The sequence below is a fragment of the Thalassophryne amazonica genome, chromosome 8 (assembly GCF_902500255.1).
Source record: "Thalassophryne amazonica chromosome 8, fThaAma1.1, whole genome shotgun sequence".
NCBI classification, from domain to species: domain Eukaryota; kingdom Metazoa; phylum Chordata; class Actinopteri; order Batrachoidiformes; family Batrachoididae; genus Thalassophryne; species Thalassophryne amazonica.
Window position 1 is genome coordinate 111,211,463 of NC_047110.1, and position 18,889 is coordinate 111,230,351.

Sequence of the window (18,889 nt, forward strand, 5' to 3'; positions counted from 1 at the left end):
TATATATGTGTGTGTATGTATGTGTATGTGTATATATGTGTGTGTGTGTATATATGTGTATATATGTGTGTATGTGTATATATGTATGTGTGTATGTGTATATATGTATGTGTGTATGTGTATATATGTATGTGTGTATGTGTATATATGTATGTATGTGTGTATGTGTATATGTGTATGTGTGTATGTGTATATATGTATGTATGTGTGTATGTGTATATGTGTATATATGTATGTGTATATGTGTATATATGTATGTGTATATATAGGGCACACACTTTAACGTAAATATGCCAGTTTTAGCATAATACTAATTTCCATCCGTAGTCTCCAGACATAAAATATAAAACACAGAGCATTTAACAAGCATAAAAACATTGATAATTTTACAATATAATACACTGTCATATTTTAATATAACCCAGAGCCATATAAAGGAGGAGTTATCTGTTCCGGTCAAGATGGAGGTTAAAATGTTGTTGTCTCAATATAAATTGCAGGAAAGTATTGAGGTAGAATTCAGTTGTAGGTGTGTAAAGGTACAGTCAGTTTTATTATAAGATGCTGAATTAAAGTGCTTTGTCGCGATAGTAAAGTGCTCGATACAGCTGCAGTATCTTTTTAAAGTGCTGGTGTGCATAAGCTTACCTATGTGTTGTGTGCGTGTATATGAAACTATATTGCTTTCGCATGTCTTTAACTCATAATGATTACAGGTTTGGTTATCTTTCAGCCATGTTTTAAGCTGTGTCTTGAATAAAGCAAATGTGGGGCTGAACCTGATTGTCGTTGGCAGAGTATTCCATGTGCTATTGCCCCTAATAGAGAGTACATTTTGAGCAAAGACAGTTTTTCAAAATTTGATCTCGCAATCACACCTAGCGGAGGATCTGGTGTTAATTTCATTGTTACTTTTCCTGTTAATATAGTTCCTCAGAGGGAGTGGGGCCAAATTGTGTAGGGACCTGTACACAGCACAACACATTTTAAATAGCATGAAATTCTCAAAACTTAAAAGCTTATATTTTTCTAAGATTGGACGGTGATGAGAAATCGTTTTTTTGTTTTGTTTTTTTTGGTCCAATATTTTTATGGCTTTTTTGTACAATTATGCTACTGGTTTCAGTACAGTTGTTCCTGCAAAGGACCATGTTGTAATGCAATACTCTATATGTGACATGAAGTGTAAGTAAGATTTGGCCGCATCTATTGTAATAAACGGTCTTATCTGTTTAAAATTAGGTGGATTGAACTTTACAGTGTGATTTACCTTTTTGATATGTTTTTTGAATGTAAGATTTGGGTCTAATATCACTCAGGGATATTTGAATTGGTTCACAAGCACAGTTCTTCCCCTTCCAAGAAAACATGGGATCTGGCTAGCTTAATTGGTCTTTTGGTGAACATCATACATACAGTTTTTTGGTGTTCAGCAGAAGACAATTTTTATGTAGTCATTTGTGTATTTTACATAGTGCATTTGTGAGGTCTACAGATATATTGTCACTCTTTCCCTGGGTAAAGATTACTGTGTCATCTGCATACATTTGCATATTTAGTTCAGCGCACGCATCGGGGAGATCATTTCTATACAGAAAGAATAGAGGGGCTAGTATTGAGCCTTGTGGAAGACCAACATAACTAGGGAGATACGAGGATGTGGCACCATCGACAACAACACGCTGCTTTCTGTTCGAAAGATAGGATTGAAACCATTGAATAGTATCCTCTGAAAAATTAAAATATGAATTGTAAAAATTGAGATATTGAATTAAGGATTCTGCATATTAATACATGGACTGGTTGAGCGCCCTTGAACTTCACTGTGCTGAGGAGACTGGCACTATAGAAGTTATTGTATAGTATTTTCATGAATGGTTTTCTTTGTTTTTTAGGCAAAGAAGGAGGATGAAAGAATTGGTACTGGTGTTAATGCTGACTCAGATGCTGGGGTGGATGCCGATGCCATGGGCGAAGATGTGGATGCCGATGCCATGGACCATTGTGTAGTGAATGATGATGCCATGGACGGCAGTGCCATGAGTGATGATGCCACAATTAGTCATGGGTCAGATGAGAAGTGATTCATTTTATACTGAGAACTTATGCCTCCCCCTCTGTAAGGTGCGGGGGAGACATGAAATAAGTGCCCAATTTTCCTTGCACAACTTTTTTTCCTGGATGCCATGATCATCAACTCGACTGGACTGACGCTATGTTTGTTTTGATCCACCTTTGTGATCCACCCACCATTGTGGGAACAAATCAAAAGCTGTGTTCACCACGGGGACACGTTCGGCACTATTCAGGATTATTTGAGGGTTTTTTTTTTGTTTTTGTTTTTTTTACCAATGATGAACAATGCATAAAAAAAAATCTGCCTGATGCAACTACATCGGTCCAAACCGGTCTGGATCCGGGACTGATGTTGCTGCTTTAAAGGGTGGGCGGTGGAGACATCTTCAGTTTTTGTTTAACGTTGACCCTTCTAGTTCATTTTATACTGAGAACTTATCCATGGCTTAATGCTATTGTAACTGTAATAATACTGGATGATGTCACCTGGCTTAGTACCTGAGAGATTGGAGTGTATTTCACCTGTTTGACTGTATTATTTTATGTGTTTATTTATTTATGTAAGGTTAATTATTCTATTGAAGTTTTATTGCACTGAAGTCACTGATTGAGAAAAGACATTTCATTTTCTAGTGTATACAATTGCACAGTGAAAATAACAACAAAATCTTTGAACCTTAGTCATGGGTCACACATCACGGATGAGAACTGATCCCTGGCTTAATGCTATTGTAATTGTAATAATACTGGAGGGCGGATGAGAACTAATCAAGTTACTGAGAACTTGTCCATGGCTTAATGTATTGCTATTGTAATAATACTTCTAAACTAATAAACTTGCAATTTACAGACTCATGCAGTGTTCACAGTTTTCCTTCGTGTTGGGGGACATTGCAACAACGTTGCAGCAATGTTGTCACACAACGTTCCTACAACGTTTGATGCAACGTTACTGCCACTTTGATGTAACGTTCAGGCAACGTTCCATTGTTAGCTGGGAGCAGACGCGGCGGATCGGCATTGGTTGTAACAGATCCGGTTCGGTTCAGAAGTTTTCTCCAAAATCATTGTGCTAAAAGCTGTTTACCAAACACAACTACCGCAAACGGCAAAAATGGGGCCAAAAAGAATGTAACCTGCAGAAGAAGTAGATGAACTGAAAGCAGCGATTGACAACTTAACTGCAGAAATCTCTGCAGTTAAGAAGCAACAGATGGAGATTTTGAAGTTGGTTGAGGAGGTGAAAGAGTTGCAACTCAGACACGTAGAGAAGGACAAGCACATCGCACTCTTGGAAAGGCGAGTGAATGATCTGGAGCAGTACACCAGAATAAACGATGTGATTATCTCCGGTGACTATCACCAACGGGGGAGAGCCATATGAGCAAGACGTCAGCTCAACGGAGCAACAGGTGGCTGCGTTTTTACGCACAAAGGGAATTGCTTTGGATTTAAATGCCATCCACACATGCCACCCGCTTCCAAGGAAGAACAACGGTGACAAACCAGTTGTTATGAGCAAATTTGTGAGCAGGAAGCACAAAATTGCTTTGCTCAAACAAGGTCCTAAATTAAAGGGATCAAATGTTTACATCAACAAGCACCTCACCAAACAAAACACAGAGATCGCAAAAATGGCTCACTACCTGAGGAAACAGAAAAAGATACAGAATACTTGGACACTGAACTGTAAAGTGTTTATAAAATTAAATGGGGCACCTGAGGAGGCAAAGATACTTGTAATCAAGAGCATGGAGGAGCTGGAAATGTACAAATGAGTAAAGACAATAGGTAACAAACACATGAACAAGAATTCATCAATTGACAACTTTGACAGCTTAATTCAAAGGATCAATAATTATGACAATATAAAGTCATTTTCCTCTGATTACACTGCTCTAAGCACACTGGATGTGGAATACAATATAGACCCAGATAATAACTTTTTTCCTCAAATGGAAGCAGTTGTCTCTATTACACTGAAGACCATTTCAATAAGAATATACAAACAAATGGTGAACTCTCAATAATTCATTTGAACAGCAGAAGTCTACATGCTAACTTTGAATGGCTCAAGGATTACTTAAAGCAATTCACTCATCGGTTCAACATTATAGCAATATCGGAAACATGGATAACAGAAAACAAAGGAGCAAATTTTGAACTGACAGGATATGAACTGAACTACATGAATAAGAAAGACAAAGGAGGGGGAGGAGTGGCTTTGTTTGTGGACAAAAATCTCAAATACAGGGTAATAGACAATATGACAATTAACAGTTGACAATTTGCTGGAATGTATAACAACTGAATTTGATTTGGAAGGTGCTAAAAATATCACTGTTAGCTGTATATATAGAGCACCTGGTTACAGTGTGGAGTTATTTAAAGAATGGATAGAGGAAAAATTTACAAAGAGAAAAAAAATCATTGAATCTATGTATGTGGAGATGTAAATATTGATGTGCTCAACCAAAATAACCACACTGCAACAGAAGAATTCATAAATACGATGTACAGTGTGAACGTAATACCCAAAATAACTAAACCATCAAGAATCACCATCAATAGTGCTACTCTTATTGACAATATTTTTACCACCGATCTGAGCAGTGGTACAGTGAGTGGGCTTCTATTAGATGACATCAGCGATCATCTACCAGTATTCACTATAACAAAGCAAATTACCAAAAACAGTAATTTGGACAAAAAGGAATTTTACAAGCGTGAGCGATCTACAAAAAACATGAATGCACTAAAAAAGTTTTAATGAGGCAAGACTGGAATGCAGCATATGAAACAAGGGATACAGATCAGGCATATGAATATTTTTAGTAACATTTATTTGTTTGTACGACAAAAACTGTCCTTTAAAACAAATCACTGGGTGGACTAAAAACTGGAGAACCCATGGATTACGTTAGGAATTGTAAAAGCATGTAAAAATAGAAAATATATTATATCAAAAATTTATCAGGAAAAGAACTGAAGAGGCAGAAATAAGATACAAACAATATAAAAATAAATTAACTACTATAATGAGAAACAGCAAGAGAGAATATTATATGAAATTAATAGATAAGAACAAGGGAAACACAAAGGGAATGTGGAATATTTTGAACACTATTATTAAGAGCAAAGGTAATCTTGATAACTAATGGAAATTAATATGGAGGAGGCAGTCAATAGCTTTAATAGATTTTTTTTTTTTTTTTTATGTTGGTTCTGATTTGGCTGCAAAAATCCCTGAACTGAAGAAGGGAGAAAGGCAGCTAGGACAGCTAATAGAAAGAAATCCTCACTCTGGTTCTACAACCAGTGGATGAATTTGAAATTATAGGTGTTGTCAGAAAATTTAAAAATAAAACGTCAACAAACTACAATGATTTGGATATGACCCTGATTAAAAATGTAATTAATTTAATTTTAAAACTGTTAGTTCACATTTTCGATTTATCATTATTCACAGGTACGGTTCCAAACAGTATGAAGATTGCCAAGGTCATACCGCCGTTTAAATCTGGCGATAAGCATCATTTCACCAACTATAGACCAGTATCTTTATTACCACAATTTTCAAAAATTTTAGAAAAACAGATTGCAACAGACTGGATAAATTTATTGATAACCATAAATTATTACATGATAGTCAATATGGTTTCAGGCAAAATAGATCCACAGCACTTGCTTTAATGGATTCTACTGAAGAAATAACACATTGCATTGATGAAAAGAAAATAATTGCAGGGCTGATTTTGGATACAAAAAAAAGCATTTGACACCATAAATCATGATATATTATCGGGTAAGTTAGAGAGGTATGGGATAAGGGGGGTGGCATTACAATGGATAAGGAACTACTTAGGAAATAGGAAACAGTTTGTGAAGCTGGATGATTTCTGTTCTTTGTGTGTGGACATGGTGTGCGGTATCGCACAGGGGGCAGTATTGGGCCCTAAGTTATTTATTTTATAAATCAATGACCTGTGTAATGTATCTCATGTTTTCAAATCAGTCTTATTTGCTGATAACACAAATTTGTTTAGTGCTAATCATAATTTAAGAGAGTTAATCAGCCACACTGAGATAGAATTTGGTAAGTTAGGACAGTGGTTTACAGAAAATAAATTATCATTAAATCTGAACAAAACAAAAATCGTGTGTTTTGGAAATTGTAAAGAGACCTAAGAGGTCAAACATAAAATACAAGGTGTTGAAATTGAAAGAGTAAAAGAAAATAAATTTCTTGGAGTCATAATTGATAAGAAACTAAATTGGAAGAGTCATATAAAACATATACAAAATAAAGTCTCAAAAAGTCTGGCAGTTTTATATAAAGCAAGATATATGCTAGATAAAAAAAAATCACTGAAAACCTTATACTGTTCACTAATATTACCATATTTTAATTACTGTGCTGAGGTTTGGGGCAATAATTACAAAACTGCTCTAAAACCACTAATCAGTTAGCAAAAAAAGGGCAATAAGAATAATCAGTGATGCTGGATACAGAGACCACACAAATCCATTATTCACTGAAACAAAAATATTAAAAATGCAGGATTTAATAGTGTTTCAAACTCTTCAGAAATTGTTTAAAGCTAAAAATAAACAATTACCTGTAAATATTCAGTCTGTTTATCCAAAGGGAAAGTCAATATAATCCAAGAGGTTTGTATTATTTTTAAATTCAAAAATTCGTACACCATTAAAAAGATTTTGTGTTTCTGTGAGTGGAGTAAAAACATGGAATAAATTGAATCAAGAACTTAAACAATGCCAAACAATTCATCAGTTTAAAAAAAAAGAAAAGAAAATATTTTTCCAAGTATGTTAGCGAACAGATTTAAAGGTTGAGTGTTCACAGCTGAAACTTTGAAGCAGCTTTTGAAGGAAGCTGAAAGATGTTTCTGTCAAGAACAGATTTGCAAAGAGGGGTGGGGTTAGAAAAGTGATTCACTTCTTTCCACTCCTATTCAGACATGCATTTTTTTTGTTGATATTCTTTTTTTCTGTATTGTTTTGTATTGGAAAAATATGGTGAATGTGAAGTGATGTTTTGATGACAGATCCGACGTTCAATGTTTGTGTCGGTCTGAATAAATTCATTCATTCATTCCAGGCTCTTCTTCTTTAGTGCATTGATTCCTGGGAAGTCCGAAATAAATAGTTCATTCATTCATTTTCTATACCCGCTTACTGGATAACAGGGGGCTGGAGCCTATCTCAGCAGTCCCAGGGTGTGAGCTGGGATACACTCTGGACAGGACACCAGCCTACTGCACTGTATAAATAGTTAATATTATTACTATGAATAATGAACGGGTTATTTTTGGGGGGAAATAGGTCGCAGGACCTCCCAAATCAGGGGTGAAAAAAAAAATGGTGACTTTTACTATGTATGGATTACATAATCCATGGATTACGATGGATCCAGCCCGTGTTCCCTGCGCGATTGGACACCGGCCTGCGTCATCTGCCGCTTGCAGCACCTCAGCTCAAACACCGGGCGAAGTGCCGTGGGGTGGATTTTGGCGCCTTCCGGCCGCTGTTTCGCTACTCCTCGCGGGTCTGTGAAAGTGTGTCATTACGCCTTGGCCTGTTGAATGCTAGATCGCTAGCTAACAAAACGTTTTTATTGAAAGACTTCTTTACATCATGCAAACTGGATATAATGCTGCTCCAAGTTGGTGAGTCTTCACCTTTCTCCGAGCTTTTACCCCCTGCATGCCTTTACTTTAATACGCCTCGGACGACTTCAGAGGCGGTGGGCTCACTACTGTATATAAAGAAAGCTACACCTGTCGGCAGGTACCGGCAGTTCTGTTCTCCAGCTTTGAACTGCAGACTTTTGTGATAAGCTCTGATATTCCAGTCCTGTGCGCACTGGTGTATCGCCCTCCAAAGCCAAATAAAGACTTCATGACTTCATTCAGGACTTCTTGGATTTGATTGACTCTTTTAATTTGACTCAGTCTGTGTCAAGCTGTACGCACGAGAAGGGGCATATTTTGGACATTGTGCTCTCTTTCGGTCTTAATCCTAATGTAATTGAGATTTGTGAAACCCACTTCTCTGATCACTTTGCTGTTTTATTCTCTGTAACATTGTCTCAGAGCGTGGTCAGTCCGTTCGCCATGGCGTGCTGGGTGCGCACATTCAATACTGACTCAGCCGCCCTGTTTTCATGAAACGTATACAAACGGCTCAGATAACGTAACTCCTGATGAACTCCTTTCTTATTTTAATGGTTCGTGCACAAAGGCTTTGGACTCTGTGGCTCCTTTATGGCTGAAGCACTTAAAGCCCACGGCACAGCCTTTTTTAAACGAGCGCACTCGTGAACTCAGGCGCTCTTGTAGGCGTGTTGAGCGACAATGGAAAAATAATCTTCACGTTTCCTTGCAAATACTGAGGGACAGACTGTCCGAGTATCAGAGAGCAGCTAAAGCTGCTAAAACTAGATTCATGTCAGATCTTGTGTCCTCAAACTGTCATAAACCTCAGGTGCTTTTTAACACTCTGAATTCGCTCATTAATCCTCGTGCGAGCAATACTGCTGTGCCCTTGGCCAGCCTTTGTGTAGATTTTCTATCTTATTTCAGAGGTAAAATCTCTGATCTTAGATCATCTCCTGTATCTGAGGTGGAGTCAGCAGATCCATCCATGTGTCATGCTGTTTTTGATTGTTTTAATCCTGTATCTACTGGTGAGCTGACTAAAATTGTTAATCATCTTAAGTCTTCTTCGTGCACTTTGGACATTGTTCCAGGTCATTTGTTTAAAGATGTTTTTCAGTGTACTGGTCCATACATTGCTGAACTTGTGAACGCTTCTCTATCAAGTGGCTGTTTTCTGTCAGCTCTAAAACAGGCTGTAGTCCAGCCGCTCATCAAAAAGAGCAATCTTGACCCAAATGTGTTGTCCAACTATAGACCAATCTCTAAATTGCCATTTGTGTCTAAAGTCTTAGAGAAAGGTGTTTATGACCAATTGCAGGCTTATCTGGATCTTAGGGCCCTGTCCCACTGGGGAGAGGATTAATTGCGCATGAAGTGAGTATCCAAATTGTGGGCGTTCGTTGTCGTCCGCATCAAAAATGGCCAAAAATGACAAATGTCCCAGTATGAATTACGGATATATTAATAATATATAGCGAATATATGATGAACAATCACGGTTATATAACGCATGTAGTGAGGAAACTGATCCGACACATTGAGATTATCACGGCAGTATTACGGGTGTATTATGAATGCATCATGCACGTGTTGCGCATGCACATTGCGGTCATAAAATAAGCTCACTCGGGCCGTCGGCATCACTATTCACACCAACAATACAGGCTCTGGAGCAAGTGCTGGACTTGGACAAGTTGATCACAGAGTGTTGTCGTGCGAGGGTTAACTGTTCATGAGTTTGGGGAGCGGGAGGGGGGAAGCCGCTCGGGGTGTGAGACTGTGGTTTTTTTTTTTTTTTTTTTTTGAGTGAGTTGTGGCTAAACAGCAACTCTTCCTTTTGTTGGTGTTAAATAAAAGTCCTGGATTGCAGCAGCTACGTCTTTGTGGATCTACACAGCCGGACCGGCACTGACTGGCAGGTATGTCGCTTTCTGCCACATATAGTACTTTGGGTTTACGTGACGTGTTTGTTATGCATTCACAGATTGTCCGCAAATAAGCTGCAAAGAAGACGTTATAAAAACGCTTTATTCGTGGCCAATTTGTATGCATTCGCTGTAACATATTTTAGTTTGTGATGTGGACATGATGGGCACGATATATATCTGTTTTACACACTGTCCCGGTCCGCTGTCAAGCCGCAAATCCCTGTCAGTTGCAGATATCAGCGGTTAACGGCAGATATACAGCACATAGAGTGAGTATGTATTGTGTATGAATTGAGTATATATGGAGTATGTCTGACGGATGTCATCTGCATTTAGTGTTTTGAATCAAATCAAAATCAATTTTATTTATATAGCGTCAAATCACAACAAACAGTTGCTCCAAGGCGCTTTATATTGTAATTCAAGGCCATACAATAATTACGTAAAAACCCCAACGGTCAAAATGACCCCCTGTGAGCAAGCACTTGGCGACAGTGGGAAGGAAAAACTCCCTTTTAACAGGAAGAAACCTCCAGCAGAACCAGGCTCAGGGAGGGGCAGTCTTCTGCTGGGACTGGTTGGGGCTGAGGGAGAGAACCAGGAAAAAGACATGCTGTGGAGGGGAGCAGAGATCAATCACTAATGATTAAATGCAGAGTGGTGCATACAGAGCAAAAAGAGAAAGAAACACTCAGTGCATCATGGGAACCCCCCAGCAGTCTAAGTCTATAGCAGCATAACTAAGGGATGGTTCAGGGTCACCTGATCCAGCCCTAACTATAAGCTTTAGCAAAAAGGAAAGTTTTAAGCCTAATCTTAAAAGTAGAGAGGGTGTCTGTCTCCCTGATCTGAATTGGGAGCTGGTTCCACAGGAGAGGAGCCTGAAAGCTGAAGGCTCTGCCTCCCATTCTACTCTTACAAACCCTAGGAACTACAAGTAAGCCTGCAGTCTGAGAGCGAAGTGCTCTATTGGTGTGATATGGTACTATGAGGTCCCTAAGATAAGATGGGACCTGATTATTCAAAACCTTATAAGTAAGAAGAAGAATTTTAAATTCTATTCTAGAATTAACAGGAAGCCAATGAAGAGAGGCCAATATGGGTGAGATATGCTCTCTTCTTCTAGTCCCCATTAGTACTCTAGCTGCAGCATTTTGAATTAACTGAAGGCTTTTCAGGGAACTTTTAGGACAACCTGATAATAATGAATTACAATAGTCCAGCCTAGAGGAAATAAATGCATGAATTAGTTTTTCAGCATCACTCTGAGACAAGACCTTTCTAATTTTAGAGATATTGCGCAAATGCAAAAAAGCAGTCCTACATATTTGTTTAATATGCGCATTGAATGACATATCCTGATAAAAAATGACTCCAAGATTTCTCACAGTATTACTAGAGGTCAGGGTAATGCCATCCAGAGTAAGGATCTGGTTAGACATCATGTTTCTAAGATTTGTGGGGCCAAGTACAATAACTTCAGTTTTATCTGAGTTTAAAATTAGAGGTCATCCATGTCTTTATGTCTGTAAGACAATCCTGCAGTTTAGCTAATTGGTGTGTGTCCTCTGGCTTCATGGATAGATAAAGCTGGGTATCATCTGCGTAACAATGAAAATTTAAGCAATGCTGTCTAATAATACTGCCTAAGGGAAACATGTATAAAGTGAATAAAATTGGTCCTAGCACAGAGCCTTGTGGAACTCCATAATTAACCTTAGTTTGTGAAGAAGATTCCCCATTTACATGAACAAATTGTAATCTATTAGATAAATATGATTCAAACCACTGCAGCGCAGTGCCTTTAATACCTATGGCATGTTCTAATCTCTGTAATAAAATTTTATGGTCAACAGTATCAAAAGCAGCACTGAGGTCTAACAGAACAAGCACAGAGATGAGTCCACTGTCTGAAGCCATAAGAAGATCATTTGTAACCTTCACTAATGCTGTTTCTGTACTATGATGAATTCTAAAACCTGACTGAAACTCTTCAAATAGACCATTCCTCTGTAGATGATCAGTTAGCTGTTTTACAACTACCCTTTCAAGAATTTTTGAGAGAAAAGGAAGGTTGGAGATCGGCCTATAATTAGCTAAGATAGCTGGGTCAAGTGATGGCTTTTTAAGTAATGGTTTAATTACTGCCACCTTAAAAGCCTGTGGTACATAGCCAACTAATAAAGACAGACTGATCATATTTAAGATCGAAGCATTAATTAATGGTAGGGCTTCCTTGAGCAGCCTGGTAGGAATTGGGTCTAATAGACATGTTGATGGTTTGGAGGAAGTAACTAATAAAATAACTCAGAACAATTGGAGAGAAAGAGTCTAACCAAATACCGGCATCACTGAAAGCAGCCAAAGATAACGATATGTCTTTGGGATGGTTATGAGTAATTTTTTCTCTAATAGTTAAAATTTTATTAGCAAAGAAAGTCATGAAGTCATTACTAGTTAAAGTTAAAGGAATACTCAGCTGAATAGAGCTCTGACTCTTTGTCAGCCTGGCTACAGTGCTGAAAAGAAACCTGGGGTTGTTCTTATTTTCTTCAATTAGTGATGAGTAGTAAGATGTCCTAGCTTTACGGAGGGCTTTTTTATAGAGCAACAGACTCTTTTTCCAGGCTAAGTGAAGATCTTCTAAATTAGTGAGACGCCATTTCCTCTCCAACTTACGGGTTATCTGCTTTAAGCTGTGAGTTTGTGAGTTATACCACGGAGTCAGGCACTTTTGATTTAAGGCTCTCTTTTTCAGAGGAGCTACAGCATCCAAAGTTGTCTTCAATGAGGATGTAAAACTATTGACGAGATACTCTATCTCACTCACAGAGTTTAGGTAGCTACTCTGCACTGTGTTGGTATATGGCATTAGAGAACATAAAGAAGGAATCATATCCTTAAACCTAGTTACAGTGCTTTCTGAAAGACTTCTAGTGTAATGAAACTTATTCCCCACTGCTGGGTAGTCCATCAGAGTAAATGTAAATGTTATTAAGAAATGATCAGACAGAAGGGAGTTTTCAGGGAATACTGTTAAGTCTTCAATTTCCATACCATAAGTCAGAACAAGATCTAAGATATGATTAAAGTAGTGGGTGGACTCATTTACATTTTGAGCAAAGCCAATTGAGTCTAATAATAGATTAAATGCAGTGTTGATGCTGTCATTCTCAGCATCTGTGTGGATGTTAAAATCGCCCACTATAATTATCTTATCTGAGCTAAGCACTAAGTCAGACAAAAGGTCTGAAAATTCACAGAGAAACTCACAGTAACGACCAGGTGGACGACAGATAATAACAAATAAAACTGGTTTTTGGGACTTCCAATTTGGATGGACAAGACTAAGAGTCAAGCTTTCAAATGAATTAAAGCTCTGTCTGGGTTTTGGATTAATTAATAAGCTGGAATGGAAGACTGCTGCTAATCCTCCGCCTCGGCCCGTGCTACGAGCGTTCTGGCAGTTAGTGTGACTCGGAGGTGTTGACTCATTTAAACTAACATATTCATCCTGCTGTAACCAGGTTTCTGTAAGGCAGAATAAATCAATATGTTGATCAATTATTATATCATTTACTAACAGGGACTTAGAAGAGAGAGACCTAATGTTTAATAGACCACATTTAACTGTTTTAGTCTGTGGTGCAGTTGAAGGTGCTATATTATTTTTTCTTTTTGAATTTTTATGCTTAAATAGATTTTTGCTGGTTATTGGTAGTCTGGGAGCAGGCACCGTCTCTACGGGGATGGGGTAATGAGGGGATGGCAGGGGGAGAGAAGCTGCAGAGAGGTGTGTAAGACTACAACTCTGCTTCCTGGTCCCAACCCTGGATAGTCACGGTTTGGAGGATTTAAGAAAATTGGCCAGATTTCTAGAAATGAGAGCTGCTCCATCCAAAGTGGGATGGATGCTGTCTCTCCTAACAAGACCAGGTTTTCCCCAGAAGCTTTGCCAATTATCTATGAAGCCCACCTCATTTTTTGGACACCACTCAGACAGCCAGCAATTCAAGGAGAACATGCGGCTAAACATGTCACTCCCGGTCCGATTGGGGAGGGACCCAGAGAAAACTACAGAGTCCGACATTGTTTTTGCAAAGTTACACACCGATTCAATTGAATTTTAGTGACCTCTGACTGGCGTAACCGGGTGTCATTACTGCCGACGTGAATTACAATCTTACCAAATTTACGCTTACCCTTAGCCAGCAGTTTCAAATTTCCTTCAATGTCACCTGCTCTGGCCCCCGATAGACAATTGACTATGGTTGCTGGTGTCGCTAACTTCACATTTCTCAAAACAGAGTCACCAATAACCAGAGTTTGATCCTCGGCGGGTGTGTCGCCGAGTGGGGAAAAATGGTTAGAAATGTGAACGGGTTGGCGGTGTACACGGGGCTTCTATTTAGGGCTACGCTTCGTCCTCACAGTCACCCAGTCGGCCTGCTATCCCGGCTGCTCGGGATCTGCTGGAAGGGAACTAACGGCGGCTAAGCTACCTTGGTCCGCACCGACTACAGGGCCCTGGCTAGCTGTAGAATTTTCCACGGTGCGGAGCCGAGTCTCCAATTCGCCCAGCCTGGCCTCCAAAGCTACGAAACGCTACACTTATTACAAGTACCATTACTGCTAAAGGAGGCCGAGGAATAACTAAACATTTCACACCCAGAGCAGAAAAGTGCAGGAGAGACAGGAGAAGCCGCCATGCTAAACCGGCTAAGAGCTAGTAGCTGCGCTAAGCTAGCGGGTTCCTAAAAACACACAAAGTGAATAATGTGTAAATAATTTAGAGGTGATTCAGCAGAGGGAGTGCTTTAGTTAAGGCACATGAAGATTACACTGTGAAACAAATCGTTATCTAGTTATCTAGATCAATCTAACTACGCAGATTAAACAGCTAACAGATACAGCAAAACACTGCTGTGCTCCGGAACAGGAAGTGATACAATACCGCAGTGAGAGCCAACCACCAGTAGAGGCCTTGAACAGCTCAAAAATCCTGGCTGCGGACATACGTGCCTCTGCGGATGATCACGGGTGTGTTCGGATGACGGCCGACTCATACAGGCATGTTACAGGGATATTGCAGATGTTTGGCAAATATGGGCCAATTTTGTGCGCAATCTATACGCAAATCCTTCTAAACGCCAGTGGGACAGGGCCCTTAATGAAATAGGGGAGAAGTTTCAATCTGGTTTTAAATTAAGACACAGCACTGAAACAGCCCTTTTAAAAGTTTTTAATGACCTTCTTTTAACTGTTGATGCTGGGAACTCTGCGGTTCTTCTGCTTTTAGATTTATCTGCAGTCTTTGACACAGTGGACCACAGTGTCCTTGTGACTCGCCTCGAGACGCACATAGGTATTAAGGGTTCAGCACTAAATTGGTTTCGGTCCTATCTTTCCAACAGAAGTTTTTCTGTTAATGTAGGACAGTACTCTTCCTCTGTGTCTCCTCTTAAATATGGCGTGCCCCAGGGCTCAATTTTAGCACCACTTCTCTTTGCTTTGTACATGATCCCTCTTGGGTCTGTTTTAAAAAAACACAAAGTCTGTTTTCATTGTTTTGCAGACGACATTCAGATTTACCTTCCTGTAATTTCCTGTGATACCCAGGCTGCTGTAAAAATACTACAGGACTGTCTGAATGATGTACCAGTCTGGATGAGAGTTAATTTTCTGAATCTTAATAAAAATAAAACTGAGATTTTAGTGTTCGGGCAAAGTAACCCTCTACAAGGACAAGACAGTGTTATTGGTCCTCTGTCCACTTTTCTGCCGCCCTTTTGTAAAAAATCGAGGGGTGATAGTTGACCCATTGTTCAGATTTGATAAGCACATCAGCTCTGTTATCAGGGCCAGCTTTTTTCAGCTGAGGACTCTTTCCAAGATTAAATCTTATTTTACTCGAGTTGATTTTGAAAGAGCCATCCATGCATTTATAACATCACGTCTGGATTATTGTAATGCTCTCTATGTTGGGCTGGACCAGCACTCCCTACAGCGCCTGCAGAGTGTACAGAATGCTGCATCCCGCCTTTTGACTAAAACAAAGAAGCATGAGCACATCACCCCTGTGCTCTGCACCTTACACTGGCTCCCTGGCGGCTTTCGTGTTAAGTATAAAGTTTTGCTGATTGTTTTTAAGTGTCTGCACTGTATAGGCCCAATGTATCTGAGTGAGCTCTTACAGCCGTACACTCCACGTAGGGCTCTGAGGTCAGCTGACCAGCTTCTCCTGGCTGTTCCTAAAGCCAGGCTTAAATCCAGAGGTGGTAGAACCTTTTCTGTCGCAGCACCACGACTCTGGAACGATCTTCCGCTGACTGTCAGGTCCTCAGAGTTGGTGGGACAGTTTAAGTCCAGACTGAAAACTCATCTCTTCTCCCTGACTTTCAACACTGGCTAAGTGGTGTATGCTTTGCTCTGCTATTTTGCTCTGTATTTTTAGATTTTTTTATTTATTTATTTATTTATTCTTTTCCTTTGTTAATATTTTACACTTTTGTATTGCTATTATTGTGAAGCACTTTGGTCAGCTGCAGCTGTGTTTTAAATGTGCTATATGAATAAATTTGAATTGAACTGAATTATACTCTGGAAAATATATGTATGCTGATAGCAGTTAATGATTATAGTCATTTATAGACGAGCCACAAATGCTCAAAATGAATTCATTCTGATTCCACAGCTCATACCTGGCTTGCAAATGTCAGCCAGCAGCCTGTACGGTATCCCGTCTGGATGGTCTTCGGGGTCGCGGTCACTGATGTCAATGAGCAAGCCCTCATTCCAGTTGCCTAACTGCTCAGCTGCACAGTCCACAGTCACCACCTGCTTGGAGCCCGGCTGCAGCACGCCTGTGCGGGGCGAGACTGAGAACACCCCCACGTTGAGGCGATTATGGTGGAGGCTTTGAGAGGACTGAAGGGAAAAAGGAAGAGCAGAAAAAAAGTCATACAGAGGATGAGCACAAAAAAGAAAGTAGATGTTTTTTTACACGTATCCAGAGGTGCAACAAGATTATGCAAGAATCACAGAGAGACACTGGAGGTGGACATTATTATATGCGGCATGTGCAGGTCATACTGGCAGGCTCTGCTGTGTCAGATCTATCTCGAAGTTCCTTCGTATGTCAGAACGTTTTCTTACTGCAACTCGACACTTTTCGGATGTTGGTTGAATCTTCATTTTGATGCCATTTGGCCTCATTCTGGCTATGTGTGACAGGGGTATGACCTGAAAGTGTCTGCCTTACTGACTCACCACAATCCAACTGCACAGTATTTATGTGCACAAGCATAACTGCTCGTCATTCTTAACACATCATTACCGCTGCTGTCATTGGCTCGTACAATCATACAGACTAACACGGTGTATTCTGACTGTTTCAGTCACATCTGACCGTATATTTGCCCTGACGAAGACCCACAAGGTATTCTTTTCCCATGCTGCATCTGTCCATCACCAACATCACAGACAAACTAGTCGTACCGCTGCTTTTGACAAAACTACACCAGACATAGGTTACAGATTTTTTTTTCTCTCTCTCTCTCTCTTTAGAAAAATTAAAATCAAGGCTATTCAAGGTGAAGGTCATGTGTCTTTTATTATTTCTTTTTTTATACTGTCACAGTCACCCTTTCACAAATAAATAACAAGCATGTTTTACCATCCCTTTTTATTCACATTATGTACCTATAAATAAATAAATAAAAAACAAAAAAAAAACAAAATTAAAACTACCCCCAAGCTTTGGGGGTATTGTGAGTGCTGCACTGTATTTATGAGTAATATCAAACCGTTGTTATGCAGAAACATGAAGAAGAGATAAACGAGCCCCATTCAGAAAATCCTCCTCCCACTCCCCAGTGAGTGGGAGACGTTAAACCGGTCCCTGCTCTCCTCCCAGCAGACACACGGAAACAGTGTCTCACCTGTGGAATGGCCGTGTCTGTTATTTTTCCAGTGGCAGCAGCGTGCAGCCCTGAAGAACTCTCACGGCGGCTCTTTTTAGATGAACCTAAACCCCTGCAAACCACACGTTGGACCAGAGATAATACAAATGAAAGTACAGTAGCCAAAACACCTTTAGTGCAATAGACTTGGTCCACTGATGTTCAAGCTTCACTGTCCCTTCGCTGAAGAAGGTCCCGTCTTAACTGTGCGTGTGCACGTGTGTCTCTCACCCTGTCCTCGGCGGTGTCTCAGACATGTTGCTGATGGTGAAATGGGTCTCAAAAATTCCACTGTTCTCAATACTGAAGCTCTGACTCCTCTTGCAGCCGAAGCTCAGTGGACCAAAGCTGAGATCTCGTGAAGGTGTGATCTTATATCTTATATCAGTGATGAACAGAAAGACTTTTAGTATAGGGTTAAATAACATTTAAGAGCACTCAGGATTTTTATCAGCCAATGATGGTGTAAACCTGATCTCCAGCATGACATTGTTTATTTAAAGACTCATCAAATGAAAGATGTCAGTGTGGATTTAGTCTTAACCTGGCGAAGCTAGAGTGCAGTGACACATTGATGGTTAAGATGGCAATGGTTTCTCCTCCATTTCCAGTCCTGGGTTCAATCACCTGTAGCAGAGAAGCTCCATCAGCACCTTTTATGCAGCAGAACATACAGCAAATCATCTACATGCGCTTAAACTCTGTTACACTCGAGCACAAATCCTGTATGAACTAACATTTGAACGACATTCATGGAATTTGAGCTGTATTCACGCTGTATTCAAATGCCTCGAACAACATTCAGGAGATTTGAGCGGCAACAATGTCTCTGTGACGTGCTGACGCGCACTGTTTTTCCAATTTCCAATGTGATTCGTACGGCACTCATGCTCTAGTGTGACAGGGGCTTTACATTCATCCAACTGTTTGAGAAAACTGGTACTGTGAACTAACCAAGTTAACCTGACCAAGGTGTAAATGCTGCACAGTTTTGAATAAAACAGGAATTTCACCTTCACAAAGTATTAAGATCTACAAGCTGAACTGCCATGATCTTCAGATTCAGTTTGTGACAGTCATTCGCCATGTGGCTCAAAAGGTGCCCCGCCCACCACACAGTCACAACATAGCTAAGACAGCACCCCCAAAGGAAGCTTAACCGTCATGAGGGTAAGTGTCAGAGAGTGGATGGGTGGACCATTCATGAGGTGAACCCACCACCAACACATTTTGCCTTGCTGTG

The 18,889-nt window shown here is 39.8% G+C and overlaps 1 protein-coding gene and 1 long non-coding RNA gene across 3 annotated transcripts in view; one reads left to right on the forward strand and one right to left on the reverse strand.

Annotated features, from left to right (window-relative positions):
* The window catches only part of LOC117516318, a 15,757-nt gene extending 13,786 nt beyond the window's left edge, over nt 1-1,971 (forward strand). The window contains exon 3 of one of the 2 annotated variants that reach the window (XR_004562363.1): nt 1,902-1,971. This is a non-coding gene — a long non-coding RNA (uncharacterized LOC117516318). Of the gene's footprint in view, nt 1-1,895 lie in introns of both variants that reach the window. The other variant, XR_004562362.1, reaches the window with a different exon arrangement.
* The window catches only part of hydin (HYDIN axonemal central pair apparatus protein), a 291,354-nt gene that overhangs the window by 78,956 nt on the left and 193,509 nt on the right, over nt 1-18,889 (reverse strand). Inside the window, 4 exon segments of the mRNA XM_034175548.1 lie at nt 16,387-16,612; nt 17,626-17,719; nt 17,878-18,024; nt 18,191-18,273. Of these exon segments, the coding sequence (XP_034031439.1) occupies nt 16,387-16,612; nt 17,626-17,719; nt 17,878-18,024; nt 18,191-18,273 (550 nt within the window).